The 18,954-nt window shown below is 39.2% G+C and overlaps 5 protein-coding genes across 5 annotated transcripts; 3 read left to right on the top strand and 2 right to left on the bottom strand.

The window, feature by feature from the left end:
* Positions 1–5,768: 5,768 nt before the first annotated feature.
* GCK72_022359 (uncharacterized protein) lies at positions 5,769–6,184 on the bottom strand (the record flags this gene model as incomplete). The annotated part of the gene is made up of 2 exons (XM_053734779.1): positions 5,769–5,891; positions 5,945–6,184. 2 exons carry the CDS (start codon positions 6,182–6,184, stop codon positions 5,769–5,771), a joined length of 363 nt encoding a protein of 120 aa, XP_053578345.1.
* Positions 5,973–10,708, top strand: GCK72_022360 (uncharacterized protein; the record flags this gene model as incomplete). Its single annotated transcript, XM_003096723.2, has 7 exons — positions 5,973–6,242; positions 7,699–7,803; positions 7,987–8,084; positions 8,558–8,639; positions 8,798–8,893; positions 9,056–9,175; positions 10,610–10,708. The coding sequence occupies 7 exons, from the start codon at positions 5,973–5,975 to the stop codon at positions 10,706–10,708; spliced, it is 870 nt and encodes a 289-aa protein (XP_003096771.2).
* GCK72_022361 (uncharacterized protein) lies at positions 9,417–9,872 on the bottom strand (the record flags this gene model as incomplete). Its single annotated transcript, XM_053734780.1, has 2 exons — positions 9,417–9,616; positions 9,668–9,872. The coding sequence occupies 2 exons, from the start codon at positions 9,870–9,872 to the stop codon at positions 9,417–9,419; spliced, it is 405 nt and encodes a 134-aa protein (XP_053578346.1).
* An 817-nt stretch (positions 10,709–11,525) lies between the features above and the next one.
* On the top strand, positions 11,526–12,049 carry GCK72_022362 (uncharacterized protein; the record flags this gene model as incomplete). The annotated part of the gene is made up of 3 exons (XM_053734781.1): positions 11,526–11,614; positions 11,661–11,828; positions 11,920–12,049. 3 exons carry the CDS (start codon positions 11,526–11,528, stop codon positions 12,047–12,049), a joined length of 387 nt encoding a protein of 128 aa, XP_053578347.1.
* A 99-nt stretch (positions 12,050–12,148) lies between these two features.
* GCK72_022363 (uncharacterized protein) lies at positions 12,149–14,304 on the top strand (the record flags this gene model as incomplete). The annotated part of the gene is made up of 3 exons (XM_053734782.1): positions 12,149–12,156; positions 12,591–12,844; positions 14,030–14,304. The coding sequence occupies 3 exons, from the start codon at positions 12,149–12,151 to the stop codon at positions 14,302–14,304; spliced, it is 537 nt and encodes a 178-aa protein (XP_053578348.1).
* Positions 14,305–18,954: the final 4,650 nt, after the last annotated feature.

An 18,954-nucleotide genomic window follows, 5' to 3' on the forward strand; every position in this document is an offset into this window, starting at 1 on the left:
CTGGCATCTGGTTGCATCACCATATTTGTTGTAGAGGATGTTGGCAGTGTGAGCTGCAAAAAGTTTTTTTTTGTTTCCGGTTGGTATATTTTTCTAGTTTTTGTGAGACGTGATCGATTTTTGAAGCTTGTCTCATAATGTTAATTGTAGTTCTACACTAGACTTTCATTTTTGAAGTTGATCACTATTCGCACACGAATTCCTTTGGAAAGTTACAGTATGATCAGTTTCAAAATTTTACTATGTATTTCACACTGAAGTTAACAATCCGACAGATAAATCTATCTCTAACTATCCAGAGAGGATTCACACAAGAAAGTTGTCAACGAGAAAAGTGACGATCTATTCGAGATCTACATTCCCAACAGAAATTTGTTTTCTTACAATTAGACAAAAAGTAAAACTGATAAACGCTGTCAAAAGTAATTATTTCACACCGAAAACAGCAGAAATCAACAACTTACTGACTGATTTTGTAAAGTGTCATAGTTTTTCGAATATTCGTCTTATTTTTCCAATAAAAATCCACTTGAACTCACTTGACTTGATTGAGGAACATCCATTTTGGGTTTGTAGAAGAAACTGTCTTCGTCACATCTCACAACATCGTCTCCATTCAATTCATTTCTTCGTTCAAGCATAGCTTCAAGAGCTGTTTCTGACATGGGCTGCAAGAATGGAGAAATAATACATGGTTACAGAAGTATGGGATAGATAAAACTAACGCAATAGAATAGAGGATCGTCAACTGCGTAGAAAGCACTATTCCGAAAAACAATTGAATCTTGAGTTTTCCGAGATGATCCATGAAGATTGTCCGCGCTTTTGGCGGTAGAGTTCTAAAATCAGAAATTTAGTGTTGTGGAGAATAATGGGGTTATTCAGGCCATGTAAAAACGTATTTTAATATATATATTTTTCCCCCCCCATTTTTTGACAGTTTTTCTACATGCGCATGTCGAGAAATGCAAAAAGGAGAAACACGCTATTTGACCAACGCTGAACTGAGATTTGTGAAAAATATAATACTTTCTCAACGGTCGTGAATAAGGAAAAATTGTATTTAAATACATTTTTACATAACCTGAATAACCCCATAATAGTATGGACTAGCCCACGAGCCGTCCAACGCCGAGATCACACGAGGCAAGAAGAATTCCTATGTAAACTTAGAACTCACTCTCAAACTCATTGGAGCAATGGTACTTCCAGCTTGCTTGACTTTCTTCTCCTTGGATTTTGCAGCAATATAATTCTCGGTGGAAATCGGGACAAGCTGAAAAATCGAACATGATAAATGGTGTTATACATAAATAAAACATACATATCGACCACATGGTCCATCCAAGTCTCTTCTAGCACACGTCTGGAAAAAGACAGGCGAAGTGCTCCTCTTCTTGTTGGAAGCATCTTGGTCATCTTCACGAGCTTCAACGTTTCTTGTTTTACCGGTGTTCGAAGAAACTGTTTGAGTCAGGACGCCAGAAGAACACTGAAATATGGTTATTAGTGATTGAAGCTAATTTCAAGAGAGGTAGCATAAATTAGAATTAACAACTCACACTTGCCGTGGGTCCAGAAGAGCTTCCGGTAGTAATGTCCTGTATTTTCGCAGCAGCGATTTTCGCAACAAGTTGAGTGCTTCGAGCAAGTTTGGAACCCTGAAATTGATTGTGATTATGTTTTTAAAGAAAAAAAACTTGTAAGGAAGTGTAAACTCGAAGTGTAAGTTCGAAGGAAGTGTTTTAAACTCACTGGAAGGTTGTTGTCTCTATTTGTCTCAGTTTTCTCCGTTTCCTTCATGTTCGGAGCATTTGAAATGGACACTTGTTTAGTGACTTTTGGATAGACTCTGCCCGTGACCCGTTTGATCATATCCAACCGAAGAAAATACTTCTGGAATTGGTAAACACCTTCGAACTCCGAAAAGAAATATTTCGTTTTTCCTTTAACCAATTGTATTATGAATTTAACCTGAAAATTATTAACGGTGGATTTTAATTAAAGTTTAAAAACTCACATCGGCATAGTTGCCTTTGTTCATCTGTTTCTCCATTCGAATACTTTCAGCAGCAGCTGCTGATGCAGATTGATCAACAGCGGCTGGCGTTGGCTGAGCAGCAGCAACGAGTGTAGGCTAAAATAAGATAATTTGAAAAATTAATTTTTGAAACTGATATGTAAATCATGCCGTCACTACCCGAATAGTCAACTTTTTCAGATCATGATTTTTTCGCTATCTCAGAACGCGCTGATTCACAACCCCTTACGGAAAAATTCATTGATTAACCAGGCGGAAAAAGTTCTCAAAACTTGTCGACATTGTGACAGACAGACTTGGTACGGGAAGAGCCAAAGTCACAATTATTTTCTGCCGGTTCGGTCCGATGTAAACAAAAATTTGAACAAAGTTAAAGTTCAATCAAACGGTGAATATGTATATAATTTTAAAACGATTATAATGAATTTTTGAGAATTTTCAAACTGTTTTTTTGAAAATGGGTACCCCTTTTTGAATCCGGGCCGACGGGTCGAGCCGGGCGGGTCCGATGTTTGACAAGTCTGGTGACAGCGACTCAGACAAAACCTTACACCGGTCTGTCCCGGTCCAACAAAGTCTTTGTCGGAGTTTCAGAGGAAGCGATTTTGCCCTGGAGCCTTCAATCGTTCAAAATACCTTTCTAGACGAGCACGAAAAAGAGGACTAACTATTCTGTGTGATGATCAGGCTTGGTCGGAGAAAAATTTTCGGAAAATCGGATATCCGAAATTTTCTCCGACTTTTTTCTCGGGGAATCGGAGAATTTCGGAAAATTTCGGAGAGTCCAAAAATGTTCCCAAAAATGCGTCTAAAACGGATTTTTTGTTGCGTTTTTCAGAATTCACCTTTCTAAAACATGTTTAATCATCATTAAAAGCTTTTACCATTAAAAATACAACAAAAACATAGTTTAGAGTACCGTCATCTCTGGTATTCCCCGAAATTCTCCGACTTTTTTTCGGAGAATAGGAGAATTCCGGAGAATTTCTCCGAAAAAAAGAAGAATCGGAGAATCGGGGTATCCGATTCTCCGACACCGACCAAGCCTGGTGATGATTTTGGCATTTCAAATTATTAGCTTATTCTATAGAGCAAATAGACTAGTTCTGAGTGTTCAAAATTTTAAAAAATGAAAAAAAAAACTGACCGCAGAGATGCCTGCGAGTTCCTGTCCGGTACTCGTAATAGACATTGTTGATTGTTTTTGTTTCACGGCGGTTAAGCGATTCACAGCTGAACATTTTTGAATTAAATCGGAAGAAAACGAACACCGTTCGAAAAGAAAACGAAATAAGACGAAAAAAAGAGAGAGGAACGGCGAGGGAGAGGACAACTGACCAATACTCAAGACAACCGCAGTGAGAGACTGTAGGGGAGTAAGAGACACAGAGAGAAACAAAGAAAGACTGTACGACAAAAAGAGAAATAGAGAGCGAGAGTGGTGAAGTGACCTCTGCAATGTTCGCCCTCTCACCTTTTTTTACGTCACTTTTTGTGTATTTTGTTTGATTTTTCTGTGGGAAGACGGCAAGTTTATCTCAGTTGCCAAAAAATGCAAGAGGAAAATGGTAATTATATGTGTGCAGGAAGAACGACAGAGACTCCAATGAAAGACTCTATGCACATCATGTTTCTCACCAGTTTCAAACTGACAAGATATCCAACCATCATTCTTTGCACTTTTTCTAGTGAAATTCAGGAGGAGATGAGAAAAAGAAAAAATGATATGTTTGTGATCTTTTGTAGGGGAGATTTTACATCGCTTATGGTTTTCCTTGGTTGCAGGCAGTTGGGACCAAGTATCTCGAAAGTGAACGGATTAATCGAAAAACGTTCAACTACAAAAATATTGAAAAAATTGCTCTGGTTTCTCTTGTTGGCTCACAAGGGAAATCTTTGGTAACGCGGCTTCACACGATCTATTAATTTGGTTTTAGGTACTTTCGACTACCTCGAGTCCACTTCTGCCCTCAAAACCTGCTGATTGTCTCTCCGAGCCGAATTATGAGCTCTCAAACTTTTCATGTGGTAAAGCTTTTTCACATGGTATTCCAAATCGGCGAGTAGTGTACGCAGGGATTCTATTTTCCAACGTACAAGTACAGGTTCTCTCTGCGCCGTTAGAAAAACAGAATTAAAATAAGTTTTAGGCCAGTAAAGGTGCCACGTTGCTCGTAGGTTTTCCTGTGTTGCTACGGAAAATTAGGGAAATTTATAGTTAAAGAAGAAAAATAAACTATATCAAAATTATTAAATTAAAGACAACATAGAGACTAAAAGGAAGAGGAGAAGGAGTCTACGAAAATCATCGTAATGATTCAAAAGTCCCGGCGAGAGCGCCCGCGCGTTCACATGGAGAGAGAGAGGAGACGCAGACACCGCCGTGCGGTAGAGCGAAGAAGAACCAGAACAGCCGCGGGGACAGTAGAAGGCGTTGACTCTGGGCAAAATGACATTGTAGATCCTAAAAAAAGGTTAGAAAGATGGAGGTTTACTCATTTTACTGATTTGGTTCCAATCCTTTACAGATTCATAAGTTTAAAGTTTATCATGTTTTGGTCACTACTTATGAATTCATGTAATTCACAACATGTGCCGTTTTTGAATGCAGAAATGAACTCCCTGTATTAGAAAGTACTTATAACCAAATTTATAGATTGTTTGAAGCCCCGTCTCCAAAGACTTCCCTTGTCAGGCTGTTTAGCGAGTTTTGGATCAAGTCAAGGCTGTCGTACGGCCGGCCGCGGCCGGCCGCGGCCCTCGGCTTTTAGGGCCGTCGAGGCCGCGGATAAACCAAATGCGCTGAAATTTTGTACATCGACTAATCTTTCGGTGCTCTACAAGGCCGCCTGAAGAAGCGAAAATTTTCCATGGCTGGGAACTGAGATATAAAATCGCCCCACGGCCTTTTTGACAGCCTTGGATCAAGTATCTCAAAACTTGACGGAATTTTCAAAAAACTTTCAACTACAAAAAATACTGCTCTATTTTTGATATACAAGAAATGCCAACATTCGAAAAATGTAAGTCACATCTAACTACACGCCGATTCTCCAAAAGTGGACCATCTTTAGTTGTTTTTTCAGTTCCGATGAGTGCGAGGAACTAAACAAATATTTAAATCCGGACAGCAATGTCTTGAAAAATGGAAAAGTGTTTTGACATATTCTACACATAATAAGCTTTTCTATAAATGATTTGGACAAGAAGAAATTACTAACAAACCTTCGAAAACTCACTAGGGAGGTCATGGAGTCTGTCTAGAGATAAGGGACGTGCCAGTAATCACAATCTGAGGATTGTGATTTAGGAAATAGGGTTATATGAGAACATTGGAGAAGACTAATACCACCACTTGGATGTTATTCTTCATAAAAGATATCTGATGTATTGATACCCTGCAGCTCTCTTTGTTTGTTGATCCGGTTCTGGTCAACCTGAAAACATCGTCTTTGAAAGCGTTGGCTAACGAGGGAAGTCTTTGGAGACGCGACTTTCAAACTTTTTTTAAATTTAAAATTTTGGAGTTTTGAACATTTTAAACAAGATTTTGAGTGTCTGCTTAAAGTGACAGAAGAACCTTCTTATGTACAGTATTCTATTTTCTTTTGTCGGTGTATGTTGAAAAACATCTCTGTTAGCAAAATGTCAAATCTTTATTTAGAAAAAAGGTTGTCGAAATATAGCCCCACGTTATCAATGATGTCTCCCAAATCGGCTAGCAACTTCATGGAACACCAGAGGAGCCCAACTCAGACATATTAAACTTGGGGAATATTTTCTGTGAATCCGATCCGGGCTTATGACCTTTGAGTTCAGTAAATTTCCATCTAGTCAGGCTGTCGTTGTTCTGCAAATGAATAGGTCATTGTTTCGGCGACAGCCATCCCATTTTTAAAATACCTTAGTCATAACCATTACTACTGGAAGCATGTCAGCAATCAAAACTTTCAAAGTGATGTCTCCGACGTTGTTGAATTCTGCAGATGTTACCTCAATGGAGATTCCTCGGAATATATTGATGAAGTTGTCCACATTTTTCTGGTCATCAGTAGTAGTTTTTAACAGTTCCAGAACCACTTCCGTGTTGTTAGTGCTCACTGCAGTCAAGAATATTGCAACTTGTACTCTAGCAATTTCCATAGCAGATTCTGCTTTTCCAGAAACTACGAGAGTTCCAAAAAAACGAAGAGAACGAATGGTAGATGCATCACAAGAAATCTGAGTGAGTGAGGAGAGGGACTCAGATATTTATAGTCGAGATTTTATTGACCATTAAAATTTGCATGTGGTGCTGCTGGAAAGGGACACCGTGGAAGGAAAGAGAGGGGTACTGTAGAAAAAAGACTGCAAAGCGAATCATGAGACTCGGAAATGAAAACTTCTGTATATTTGTTTTTTTTAACTGGAAATTTCGAAACTATCAATTTCAAAACCCACAACATCTCAAGCCAGCTCAAACGCGTGATTATGTTCTAGAAGTTGGTTTTACTACACTTTTCCAAGTTTCCCAGGTACAGGGGAATTTCAAGCGTCTGATTTTAGACGTGGCGATTTCTGTCTGTCCTAGAATTAACCCAAACTCTTTCCTCTTGCCAATTTTCTCACTACATTGTAGTTTTGAAATCACGGTTGTTTACTTCCGCAATCTGAAGCTTGTTCCGCTCCTATTCCTATCCCCTCCCTATTTAATTCCACAATAATTTTCAATACGTGGATCAAAACTATTTTTCCATGTTTGCGATTAACAACTTTTTGTACGCTCTGGAAAACGCAACCAGCTTTTTTATTCCAACCTGTCATAACTTTTTAGGGTGGACACTTTTTTAAAAAGTTGTTAACTACAAAAAAAAGCTTAGTTTTTCAACAATTCAAAAAAAATATAGTTGAAACATTTCGAATTTATACAAAAAGAATGAAAATGTTTGTAGTTAGGATCTGTTATTATTCTTCATTTATTTCACATTCTTCGTATGCATCCACGTTTTTTTTTAAACTCTTTTGATTTTGGGGAAAATAAACTTTTCAAACTTAATCACGCGTTTTAGCTGGCTTGAGATGTTCCGGTTTACAAATGAATCGTTTCGAAATGCCAGCTATAAAAAACCAAATTCACAGCGGTTTTAATATCCGAGTCTCCTGATTCGCACAAGTCAAAAGTGCGCCAGATAACACCAGATAACACCAGAAAGTCAGAAAGCTCCAGGCCGCTTGAAAAGCGTAAAAAATGTGTTTGAATGCTTTAAACGAGTCAAATGTAAGTTAGAAATCTTGAAACGCATCAAAGACGCGCCAGTGAGCATGGAATACGTCAAAGCACTCAGCAATTGAACCCATTGTGAAGATTAAATTATTTGTTTGCAGTATTTTTTACACTTCTTTTGTAAACACCATCATCAAAGAAAATTTGGCATACTCCTTCTCTTTCCAATAATAGTGATCCTTCTTCCCCGTTTTGCTCACTCCGCACACCATCGTCGACATGTCGTCATTTGTGATGCCATGTCCGCAGGCACACCTGAACTGACGCGACAATGCGGACCGGATTTTTCTTCTAGTTTCATACTCTTTCTCACTAATTTATTTTGTTTTTCGTTGCTATATGTCGAATACTTTTCTCATTTAATCTCATCATTACGTATTTATTTGTTTTTCAGTCAAATGAGCGAAGGCATCGAGGGGATTCGTTCAGTTCTGAGTATCGTCAATTCTACAATTTGGCAAACAAGATTTGGAGTCAAAAACTGCTTGCCAATGCGTATGTAAGATTTCCCACACAAAAATGAGTTTCCAAATCAATTTTTCAGCTCGATTCACTCTACAGACACAAACAAAAAGTGGAGGGCATTGAAATCAAGCTGCTGACCTAGGCATGGAGAAGCTCTTATTGGAATGTATGTCGATTTTGCTAAAAACGGAAGAAATAAATGTTTCATCGATTATAGAGTGTCGGTCGCCAGTTGCAAAACCAATCTCTTGTACCAAACATCGCTTGTCTACTGCTGAAGGAGATCAACGACACAGAAGCACAACCAGCGTACAAGTGAGTATTTTTTAACCTAACTTTTGGTGAAAAAGAAGTAAAAATAGAAAAAATGTGATAAAATAAAAACACGGATGTTCTAAGTCTCTGAAAAACCTAATGACGTAGTTTTGAAACTTAAAAACATGTTATCATGGTAACAGTTGAAGTGAATACTAAAAACAGTTTTTACATATCTCCGCTTGTTTTGAAGCGGAAAAATAGTTTTTGAAAGCTCCCCGGCTCAGAAAATGTAGAATACTGCCAGGAAGATCCCATCAATCTTTAAATTTCAACTTTTTCTATTCACAGGCACGTCGGACACCTCTTCTCCACCCTCGACCAACTCCGTACAGTGCTTAACATGAAGAGGCGAGCGCTGTTACCGAGCGATTTGAAAAAGTTTGAGGAAGGAGTATTTTGACTTTTTTTTGGACTACTCATCGTAAGTTATTTTGACACATCTGAGCTGAAATTAAATTTTTGGATTGCAGAGAAAACTATGTGGAAGTGAGTGAGATGGAGCGTCGTAAGAATGAAGCAAAGGGAAGAGAACGTCGGGAGGAAACGGAAATGGTGACAAGTGCCAGTGACCACTCACCAGACTAATCAGCGACAACAAGTCGTCTGTAAGATCAGTCGTCACAGAGCCATACTACTCACCGAAAAATCTGGTTTCGTGCATGTGGAAATTGTTTGAAAACGGGGAAAGATTCATGAAATAGATTTTTCAGAGCATTCAAGGATACTCTCCGCAAAATGATCGCTGTGCTTGGCAATGTCTCCATCTTCCAAGAATTGGGTATCGAAATGAGACCAAGGACAATTCGGTGGGAGAAAAGAACTCCTGAACAAATTTCTGGATGAAGTTCTCGTGGAGACGGAACACGGAGTTGGACTATTCACCGGAAAAATTCAAAAAGTTCCAAAGTTAGTACATGGTAAGAGCACCTCAAGGTAGAAGTCAAATTTCAATTTTTTAAAGTTTTCAGAATACTCATTTGATTTCGGAGATGATGAACGATGTTTTGATAGAGAATTTGAGATACATCGAGATGAATACTCTGAAAGCTATCGGACCAGTTGAATTTGACATGCAGACAGAGTGTCGAGTGAGTGAAAAGCGATGCATTGACCTCCTTGATGTATTTTCGAAGTAAACGAAGATTTTAAATGTCCGATGGAAATGATGGAATGGAACCACGGAAAGTAAGTTCTGGCTGTGTGATGAACAGTTTTTTTTTAATGAGTTCTGTTTGGAGACATGGCACAACTGTTTGTATATGTCACTGCAACTAAAAAAAACAAAACACGGTCAAATTCTGAAGATGTATTATTGAGAACATCAAAAACTTAACAACGCACAGTTTCTGCAAAGCTCAACTGATTTGTTGTGGTATTCAACATGAAATCAGTTGAACCTTTTGTTATTCCCGAGTAGATTCTGTATCTGATTCCATCGTATTCAACGCTCACTACTTGCGCATTGAAGATTGCATCGAGAAAATCAGGATCTGCATTCCGATTGTCAAGTATGGCGTTGATGAATTCGGCTGCAAAACGCATTTCACTATCTGAAGTACCAGACATTCTGCATTTCTCACCTTTTTGAACGGTCTTCGTGCAACCACGGGCAGTGAAGGAGTCTTCAAAGAAGTCCGGTAGGTTATCAGCTTGTTCTTTGTACGCCGTTGTCAGCTTCGTCAAGAAAAGATTCACGACCTTCTCGAGATCGCCGTCATCTGCCAAAACATAGCAGAGACCTCCGAAGAGGGTGAGAATGAAGACGATTGGTTTTGCAGACCACATGAGCTGACAATACTGATACTTCCTTCTTGAAGGCTTTCTTTTATATCAAGAAGCTTTGAGAAATTGTATAGTTCTCATGAGTGCATATGGGAACGGAGTCAGTTTCACAGTCGGCCTTTTCTTTGAAAACAGAGCACGGTTTTTGGATTTTTTTTGATGATCGAACATCAAAATCGTTGGAGAAGAAATTTGAAGCAAAAAATGAAAAACGTTTCTACTCGCAATTTAATTCTTATCGATGTAGAAACATTATTGTTATCTTTTTCGCAATCTCGTCTCTTCTCTTCTCTACACCGGTCCAACCTAATGTTTTTTTTAATTTATTTGGATAGTGCGGATTGCTTTTTTCTCTTCCTTTCACCCATCACCCAATACCACCTGCCACCTCTTTTTTTCTCTTCTGCCCGTGATTCGCGTCGACTGTACCACAATCTTCCCCTTCGCATTCTTCAATGACCTCTTCCTTCACTTTTTGTGCGTTTTCGCCGTGAGCGGCCCAACCGAATAGCAACGAGTATTGGACAAACGTTATATTCTCGCTGCCAAGATGAGCAGCCTCCTCTGTTTGTCTTGTCATCTTTGGAGATATTTTACACTAACTTGGTCTAGAAGACGTAGGTTTTATACAGTTTAACATTAGTTTGATCAGTTTATTCAAAACATAAATAATTGTTGGCCACTCTCTTGTTTCAATTAGTTGCCGTTATCAGTTTTTTTTTAAATTTCACTGTTTTCAGGTTTACTCTCCGTCAGAACAAGAAGGGGCCGCACTTCTTCAAGCTACTCATCAATCAATTTATCTCATCGCCTCTCGCATCTACAACCAAGAAGATTAAGCGAACATTACTGTCTGATAGAGCAACGAAACCGACGAGGATGAATGATTTCGTAAGTTTTTATATCTAGAAATCGTACAAAATGCGTCGAGAGCATCTCCCACACCACTTCATGTTAGGAAAAGAGTCGAAGACACGCCAGATAGGTCTCAAACTGCAAAACAAAAGCGAGAAAAATGTTTCATGAAACTCGTTAATTGTCGGAAACCCGTTAGTTAAGCCTAAACTGGTTTGGCTCTGTCCTGGGGAACCTGAGGCAGCTCAAAAAGTTCAATTTGAGCTGTAAAAAACACAGATCTATCTTCAAACATCACATGGACGCAACTTTAATAAACATATTTCTTATTTCAGAAGCATTGATCTCACCGCTCACTCTCTACAGTAATTCCGCTCAATTCTCCGGGTCCGCTCATTCTATTGCCACCCGTACCAATTCCATTCTCCGTCCTCAACCTCGAATCCAATTCCAGACAGTCCGTCACCAGACTCACATCCACCACAGCCGAATAAAAAGTTTCTAGGACAATCATGGATTGAAGCAAAGAATCCTACAAGCAAATTGATTTCGTAAGTATTAGCAGTTGGAAACCGGGCGGGAATGGTGTCAAAATAGAAGCTACTTTATCTAAAACATAAAAAATGAGTTGACATAGTTTCCGATTGCTCTTCACTTTGTAGAAAGTCTCACAGACACCCAAAACAAGCTTGAAATAAATTAGAAACTGCGTCACAGGCGCGCCAGTCAACATCACAGTGACTTTAGGAGTGTTTGTGGCTTGTCAGTATTTCTAAATTTTACTAAAAATGCGTCGTATGCATGCCAGACGTTATCACAACCACAGTGAGCGCATTAGAGACTCCACAGGTCCCCTCAAAATACCAAACAGCTCGAAACGCGTCAAAAGTGTGCGGGAAGGCTTGAAACAAGTAAAAATCTCAACAATTTTTTCAGATACAGTGACTCAATCTCACGTCGGACCCAATACTCTTCGAAATGCACCTGCACATCGCCATATCACACCAACGAATCATTCTACCACAGCCAGTTCAAAACCTACCGAAACCAAGTCAGATGGGTCATGGGTGGATTTGTGGTCTTCAGACAGCCACTATATTTAAAGTGAGTTCTCAAAGAGCGGAAAAAAAGCGTGACAGATGAATTGAGACGCTAATAACACATCTTCTATACATTCCTTAACTCCTCATTTCAGACGCAATAAGTCTACTCTCCACCACGATAGTATTCCAATTCAACCGCTCGGAACTGCTCAGCTCCAGTCAAGGACTCCAGAAGGAATCCCTCCAATGACATTCTTCATCCCTCGACATCGGAAACGATAGAATTCCAAACAGTCAGCCACGTTGCCTCGGCAAAATGGAAAAGTGGAGGGGATGATTGAGCGAACAGCATTTTCGGATATTGCAAGAACAATAAGCAGGATGCTTCCGTAAGTTTCAAAAGTCTAAATGTCTCGAAATCGGGGTGAAACCGGACTCAAGAAAGAACCAAATACATCTAAAACAAGATATATGTTTCGAGGGCGTTTCTCACTACTATGGAAAATATGTCAAATGCACGCCAAAAAGTCTTGAACTGCTTGAAAAACAAGTAACTTATCACAGAAAGCTCTAAAACGGGCCGGAAATGCGTTGAAAACGCACCGAATCGCTTTAGAATTGTCAAATCACATCCATAGCGCTCCAGATAGTATTGAAGCAAAAGCATCAAAGGCGCTGTAAAACTTATTTGTAAATGCGTCACATGCGCCCCAAAATATGACATATTTGATTCCGTACTTCAAACGTGACTTGAAAATGCCAGATTTTTAATCCAAATCATATTAAATTACCTCTTACCGTCCCAATCAGACTATTCTTCCAGCAACTCCAAACCGAGGTTCCAACACGCTTTGAAATGCATCTTCTATCGTCCTTCGCTAAATCACAGCAGCAGATTATTCCGCCCCAGTCAGCTTTGGGTATATCAAAACCCGGTAAGATGGCTCCGAAGCAAATTATGGACGGACGTGTCTGAAATGTCATCGTGTTGCCGACTATTCCTCACACGACACACTCATTCAGATAGCTCCGGACCAGAAAATGGATTAATTCGGTGTGTTCCCAACATTCCTAAAAGTGAGTGAAAACAGCGGCGATGGCGCTTTTGACAAGTTTTCCTCATAAGCATCCACTTCTTTTTCCAGGACCATCGATTCTACCGATCTTCTCTATAGTAGCCCATTTCGACTGCCCTAGCTCCAAGACCCATTGCATCTACCATGTCCTGGACCTCCGAACCGAGAGCAGACGCCGGAGGAGAAGGAGATCGGACAATAAAATGACGGATCACTTTGAAAGAAGGCGACAAAAACGGCGAGCAAAATGATTTCATATGTTTTTGCAGTGTAAGTGTCTAGAAATCGTGCAGGAACGGAGTCAAAACAACACCAGGCAGGTCCGATACACGAATTTTGCGTCGAGAGCGTTTTCTATAGCTTTTAACCGCGGAAGAAGTGTCAAGAAACGCAAAAAATGCCATAATCGCGCCAGAAAGGCTCCAAACAACTACAAATGTTAAAACGCGTGAAGGTGCACAAGACAGTTCTGAAATCAACTAGAAATCGTGTCAAAAACTAGCCAGTTTCTTCTAAAACTGCTCCGAACGCGTCAAAAGCCTTCCAGACCGATCTCAGAAAGTCAAATGCGTCAAAGGCGTCAAAGGCGCAGCGGATATCTTTGTAACTCACTATCAACTGCGTTGAGCGAGTATCAGATATCACTAAAATTGCTCTAAACACGTCAGAGACTTTCCACACTACTCTCAAAATGTCAAACAGTTACAGAAACAATAAACCGACATATTGTAAGTTTTTATAGTCTGATTGGCTGAAATTCATTCATAAAACGCTTCAAAAAAATATAGAGATTTAAATCACAACTACTGCGTCGAAGATGTTTCGTATAGCTTTTGAAATCGAAAAAAAGTGGAAACATTCAAAATTGGTCTGAAATCGTTTAAAAAACAAAACGATGTTCACAAAAGCGCGGAAACACGTCAACCACATCGCTGATCGCTTCAGAACTGTTAACTCGAACGCTTCAAAGGTGCGCCAGATTCTACAACAATTTCTCTAAGCCGAAGACTCGTCAAACCGCTTTACAAATGCAAAAACGATAAATAGATGCACCAGATAGCTCTGAAATCCACTGAAAATTGCTCGAAGGTGCGCCCGCAAGCGGTTTCTCAGCATGTATAGGCATTTCAAGCTACACTGCCACTAGGTTTTTGAATAATTCTCATATTATCCTCTTAACTTGCAGATATCCAACTTCATGACATCGATCGGTGGCGGATTGAAAAGAACAAACATTTGGATGAACTCACTGACAACAATAGCGCAAAGTTGTTAATGGCAGTGAACAGAGAACCTTATCCAGGTCATTCGAAATGTTGGACCGAAGTTCCTTACAAACGTGATCCGTTTTGCCTTGACATCCACCACCAGAAGAACAAGAACTGTGTCACCGGACTGATGAGACTACAAAGGAAACCAGTGAAGAAGTCGTACCGTCGCAAAATAGCACACATTTGTTAACAGTATTTGCATGAGTTGAATAGCTCTCAGAATCTGATCTAACGGGTAAGTTTCTCCTGAAGACTGTTAGCTAAGTGGCCAGTCAAATCGTTTTTTTGTGTACCCTGCTTACACCGATTAACTGACCATTCAGCTTGATGTCTGGAGATCTCTTATTGTTTTTTCTTGGTTATCCTTCCCTTCTTTCTCATCATAACCTCCACTGTCCGTCTATCCGCAACGGAAATCCAGCACCAACCAAATAATTTGTGATCAGCGATATAGACATTGGGCGATTTGAATTTGGCGAATTAATGAAAGGACAACCTTGGCTAACAAAAATGATATATTTTGATTTGAAAGTTCCGGATTTGGGTAGAGATGAGTAGCCGTTGAAGTAATCACAATCTGGGGATTGTGATTTTGGGAAATAGGAATATATGTCATGGAACTAACTAGCCATTAATTCACGATCTCGAATAAACAGTCTAACAACTCTATGGCTTCTATTGAATTCACAAATATCTAACCAAAATGCCTACAAAGAAATGGTTTGACAATAAATACAATACGTGTTACGTGGCATTCCCGAGGAAATGCTCAACAACTATCGTCGACTACTTGCGTGCCCTAACCTCCGATTGTGCCGACCCCAAGTTAACCGATCGCCCTCGGAAGCGAAATCGTCAGTTCAAGCACTTTTGCTCTTTCACTCGTCTCCTCTCGAAGACCCATTCTGGAAATTTACTTAACGCCATCTATCGGGATCTCTCTACCGTTGGCTCCGTCGTCCTTCTCTTCCAATACTCAAGACAAGACAAAAGACTAAAGTATACTCCTGGCCCTTTCTCACTATTGAATGAACCTGTTAAAACCTTTCCTTTCTAGTTATTCTCGAATTCTTATTCTGACGGGGTTCACCTTCCCTCTCACGTTAGAACAATATATCAAAACACTATGAAACGACTGATACTACCTCGTGGATATCATTCTTGATTACAGACATCTGATAGCGTGCAGCCCGCTTTGTTTGTTGATCCTGTTCCTTTCAACCTAAAATCAGCGTTTTTAGAAACGTTGGCCAAAATGTTTGACATCTCATTCAGTGTGAGTCAATTTCCTGTCCTCATTTTAGTGTCTATTTTCGCTCTTGATATTCTTTTCTATTATCAATTTATTTAATGACATGAACAAATAACGTCAGAATCCAACTTTCTCTTACTAAAATAGGGATTTTCTGCTTTCCTTCCTCCAGAAAACCGCATAAAAACTTGTTTAGCGTGCCCACTTCAAGTCGGTTATGGATCTTCTCTCCCCTTGCAGCTGACCTCATTTCTTCTTTTTCTCTCATCACTCCAATAAAATGTTGTGATGGAGCGTACATAGGTGATCCGGCTGCAGAGAAAATATAGTTCGTTCCAAGAAATTGGTTCCAAGATTCACTAGATGAATTTTATTAAATTGAAAGTTAGATGTACAAAAGAAATGTAAAAAGTACATTTCAAAAAAAAATTAATTAATTGAATCAATTATCGTATTGCTCATCTCCAGAAGCCTCCTCATCTCGAACCCCAGCTTTTCCTGGCGCATAATCCGCTCCGAACCTCTTCACTCCTTCAACCACCAGTCAGAAGTTATCCAAATGTGTCATGTCCCAAGCGATGGTTTCCAACTCAACATGTATTCTATGTATATCGATGATCAATTGTTCGAATTCAGTCGGCGGGCGATTCTGGTGGAGTGGAGTGATTGGCCAGGGCACGTCATCAATAACCCCATTGTCAACGTCCGAATAATAATCGGAGTCATCGCTCTAGAAAAAAGTATTTTTATTAGACATATTTCAGTTTTCTAATCTTACCTGAGGCTCTCTGACATCATGTCAATCGAATTTTTCGCATTCATCAGGTTTCAGTCCGAAATTCCTGAAAATTGTGAACTAAGAACGGTTTGTTTTGCATGTAACGTGCACATAGTCATAGAAGTTACCTGGAACTTGACTGAAAACAGTGGCGGTACCCACAAACAGATGAGAAGCAGCGAGTATCAGAAGGTGAAAACCTTGTTCACTTCGCTTGACCCTGAATTGCCGTACACCGAAATTCTCGAGGATCATTCTCGACAGGAATCAACTATCCGACACTGAAAATATAACATTTAAAGAACTTTTTTAGTTCAAAACTTTACAATTTTTTGTCAGGCTGTTGTGAAAACTAACTTTGAGCATTATTATAATTGTTTCTCGGTCTTGCTGTTTTATCCCGCGTGAGTAAACCCATCTTCCTCCGCTCACTATCGATTTTAGCTTGCTGTGCAGTTTGTCTTGGTCGACGAGTTCCAAAAGACGAATACTGGTTACAAAAGAATTTTCAGCTCACGAAAACAAAATCCAAAGAGCAAATCACGTGAAAGTTGCCGAGAAAACAGGACATCGTTCATTTCTCATCAACCAGACGTTGTAAAACGGTTTTCATCATTGTCAGTGACAAGTACTTTGAGAGATTATTCGAAAGTTATTGCGAAACCGATTTTCAGGCAGTCATGTTGAAGAAATCGACAAAACTTCTAGATGATCCCCAATTTCCGACCACTGTCACTGTTTTTCTCATTTTGATGACTACAAAAACCAAGTGAGATTGATGAAATACCTGCAGAACATTGATATTCCTCTTTTCTCGCAGTTCAAACCGATTCTCCACGCAAATTTGCTTTTATTGCACTGAAATGATGAAAAACTATTTTATTTAACACTTTAAAGGGGGATGGAACTATTTCCAAAATGGTTGATTTTTTTATATGGTTCGACGCAGCATGGATGGGCCAATCAAAAATCCTCTTGGAGGTATGTCCGAAAATCGGTCTAAAAGAAGTTATTCGCGAAAAAAGGCCAAAAAGGGAGGGTTCCGTGGTGCTCTGTTCTACCTAGTTCAAGGGTGAAAATTCTCATGGTGCGCGTGAAAAAATAAAAAAAGTAGAATAAAAACGTCAATCTTTTTCTCAAATGAGAATAATTGAGAATCGAGAAGGAGAAAAATGTATGAACGCTGCTTTTATGACATAGATAAGTCGGTACTTTCACGATCCGGGCCGGGCCGAAATTGGTTTTTTTTCGGCCCGGGTTTTTTTTTCAAAAAATTTATGTTTTTCCGAGTTTTTGATACCAAACTTCTCGGCTCACCGGATTTTTGGTAACTTGAGTCTTCTTCCACTTCTGTTGCAAAACACACAAACTCTCTTCGCATCTCGACTTTGAACGATCGTTTTGTAACTAATTGACTTTGTGTCAAAACTTAGAGTTTTCTATTGCCATGGCAACTGCCAACTCATTTACAAATAGTTGTGCGGTTCTCGATTCCGTTGTTTTATTGATGAACTTGTTCAGTACCACAAAATGCACAACAAAGTCAGCCATCAATATTTCAAAAAAATCAACAGAATTTACAACAATAAAAAATAACAAAAACGAAGGATGAATATTCCAACCATAGGATAATGAATTTGCTTGATGCATAACTAGCTTTTTGATGGAATCTTGAAGAATAGTCAAGAATTCGACATTTTTGGGAAAACATTTCAAAATTTAGTTTGAAAAATTTTTGAAAAAAACCCCGGGCCGAAAAAAATCCAAATCCTGGCCCGGCCCGGATCGTGAAAGTACCGACTTATCTATGTCATAAAAGCAGCGTTCATACATTTTTCTCCTTCTCGATTCTCAATTATTCTCATTTGAGAAAAAGATTGACGTTTTTATTCTACTTTTTTTATTTTTTCACGCGCACCATGAGAATTTTCACCCTTGAACTAGGTAGAACAGAGCACCACGAAACCCTCCCTTTTTGGCCTTTTTTCGCGAATAACTTCTTTTAGACCGATTTTCGGACATACCTCCAAGAGGATTTTTGATTGGCCCATCCATGCTGCGTCGAACCATATAAAAAATTAACCATTTTGGAAATAGTTCCATCCCCCTTTAAAACGGAGATTGCTGATAAACGACAAGAATTCCTTCAAAAACAGCAAAAATAAAGCTAAATACTATCTGGAATATATTTTGGGGACGTTTTCTGTTGATGAGAGGGGGAAAAGTTGTGAAAAGTATTTAAATTTCGAGGATTTTATATTCCCAGCTCCAACTTCTAATAAAACGGACAAAAAGTAGATTTCGAAAGAACCAGTACTGATAAGTTCACGAGTTTTCATTGTTGCCAGCAAAAAGAAGGGAATCAAAGTACACAACGTTACCAGAAAAATGAATGCCTGGCTTGATCAGCAGCTGGTACCTGTAAAAATACACAAATCCATAAAATAATGTGGTTCTCTGCCGAATCTTGTGCCTCGTTCGAAACATATCTGCTTTTTTTGCCTTTGATACTCAATCCCATTCCAACCTCGTTTTAACTGATTAGTACATTTTATTTCTGTGCCGATCTATTTCCAAATACTTGTTTCAGTTTCATTTTGCAAGTCTATTCATTCACAGAAGTATTTCATCATCACTAGAAACCACGAAAAATGCGTCAACACGGACAGTGCGTCAATCAAAAGAGAGGAAATTCGAATCGAATTGGTTTCTTTCGTTTTAAATCAAGAATAAACAACTTTAATGAACTATCATCTGAAATGTGAAACTCTTTTTGTTTTTCTTTTGTTTATTATGAGAAAAAGCGGCGC

Source organism: Caenorhabditis remanei, chromosome X (assembly GCF_010183535.1).
Source record: "Caenorhabditis remanei strain PX506 chromosome X, whole genome shotgun sequence".
NCBI lineage: Eukaryota > Metazoa > Nematoda > Chromadorea > Rhabditida > Rhabditidae > Caenorhabditis > Caenorhabditis remanei.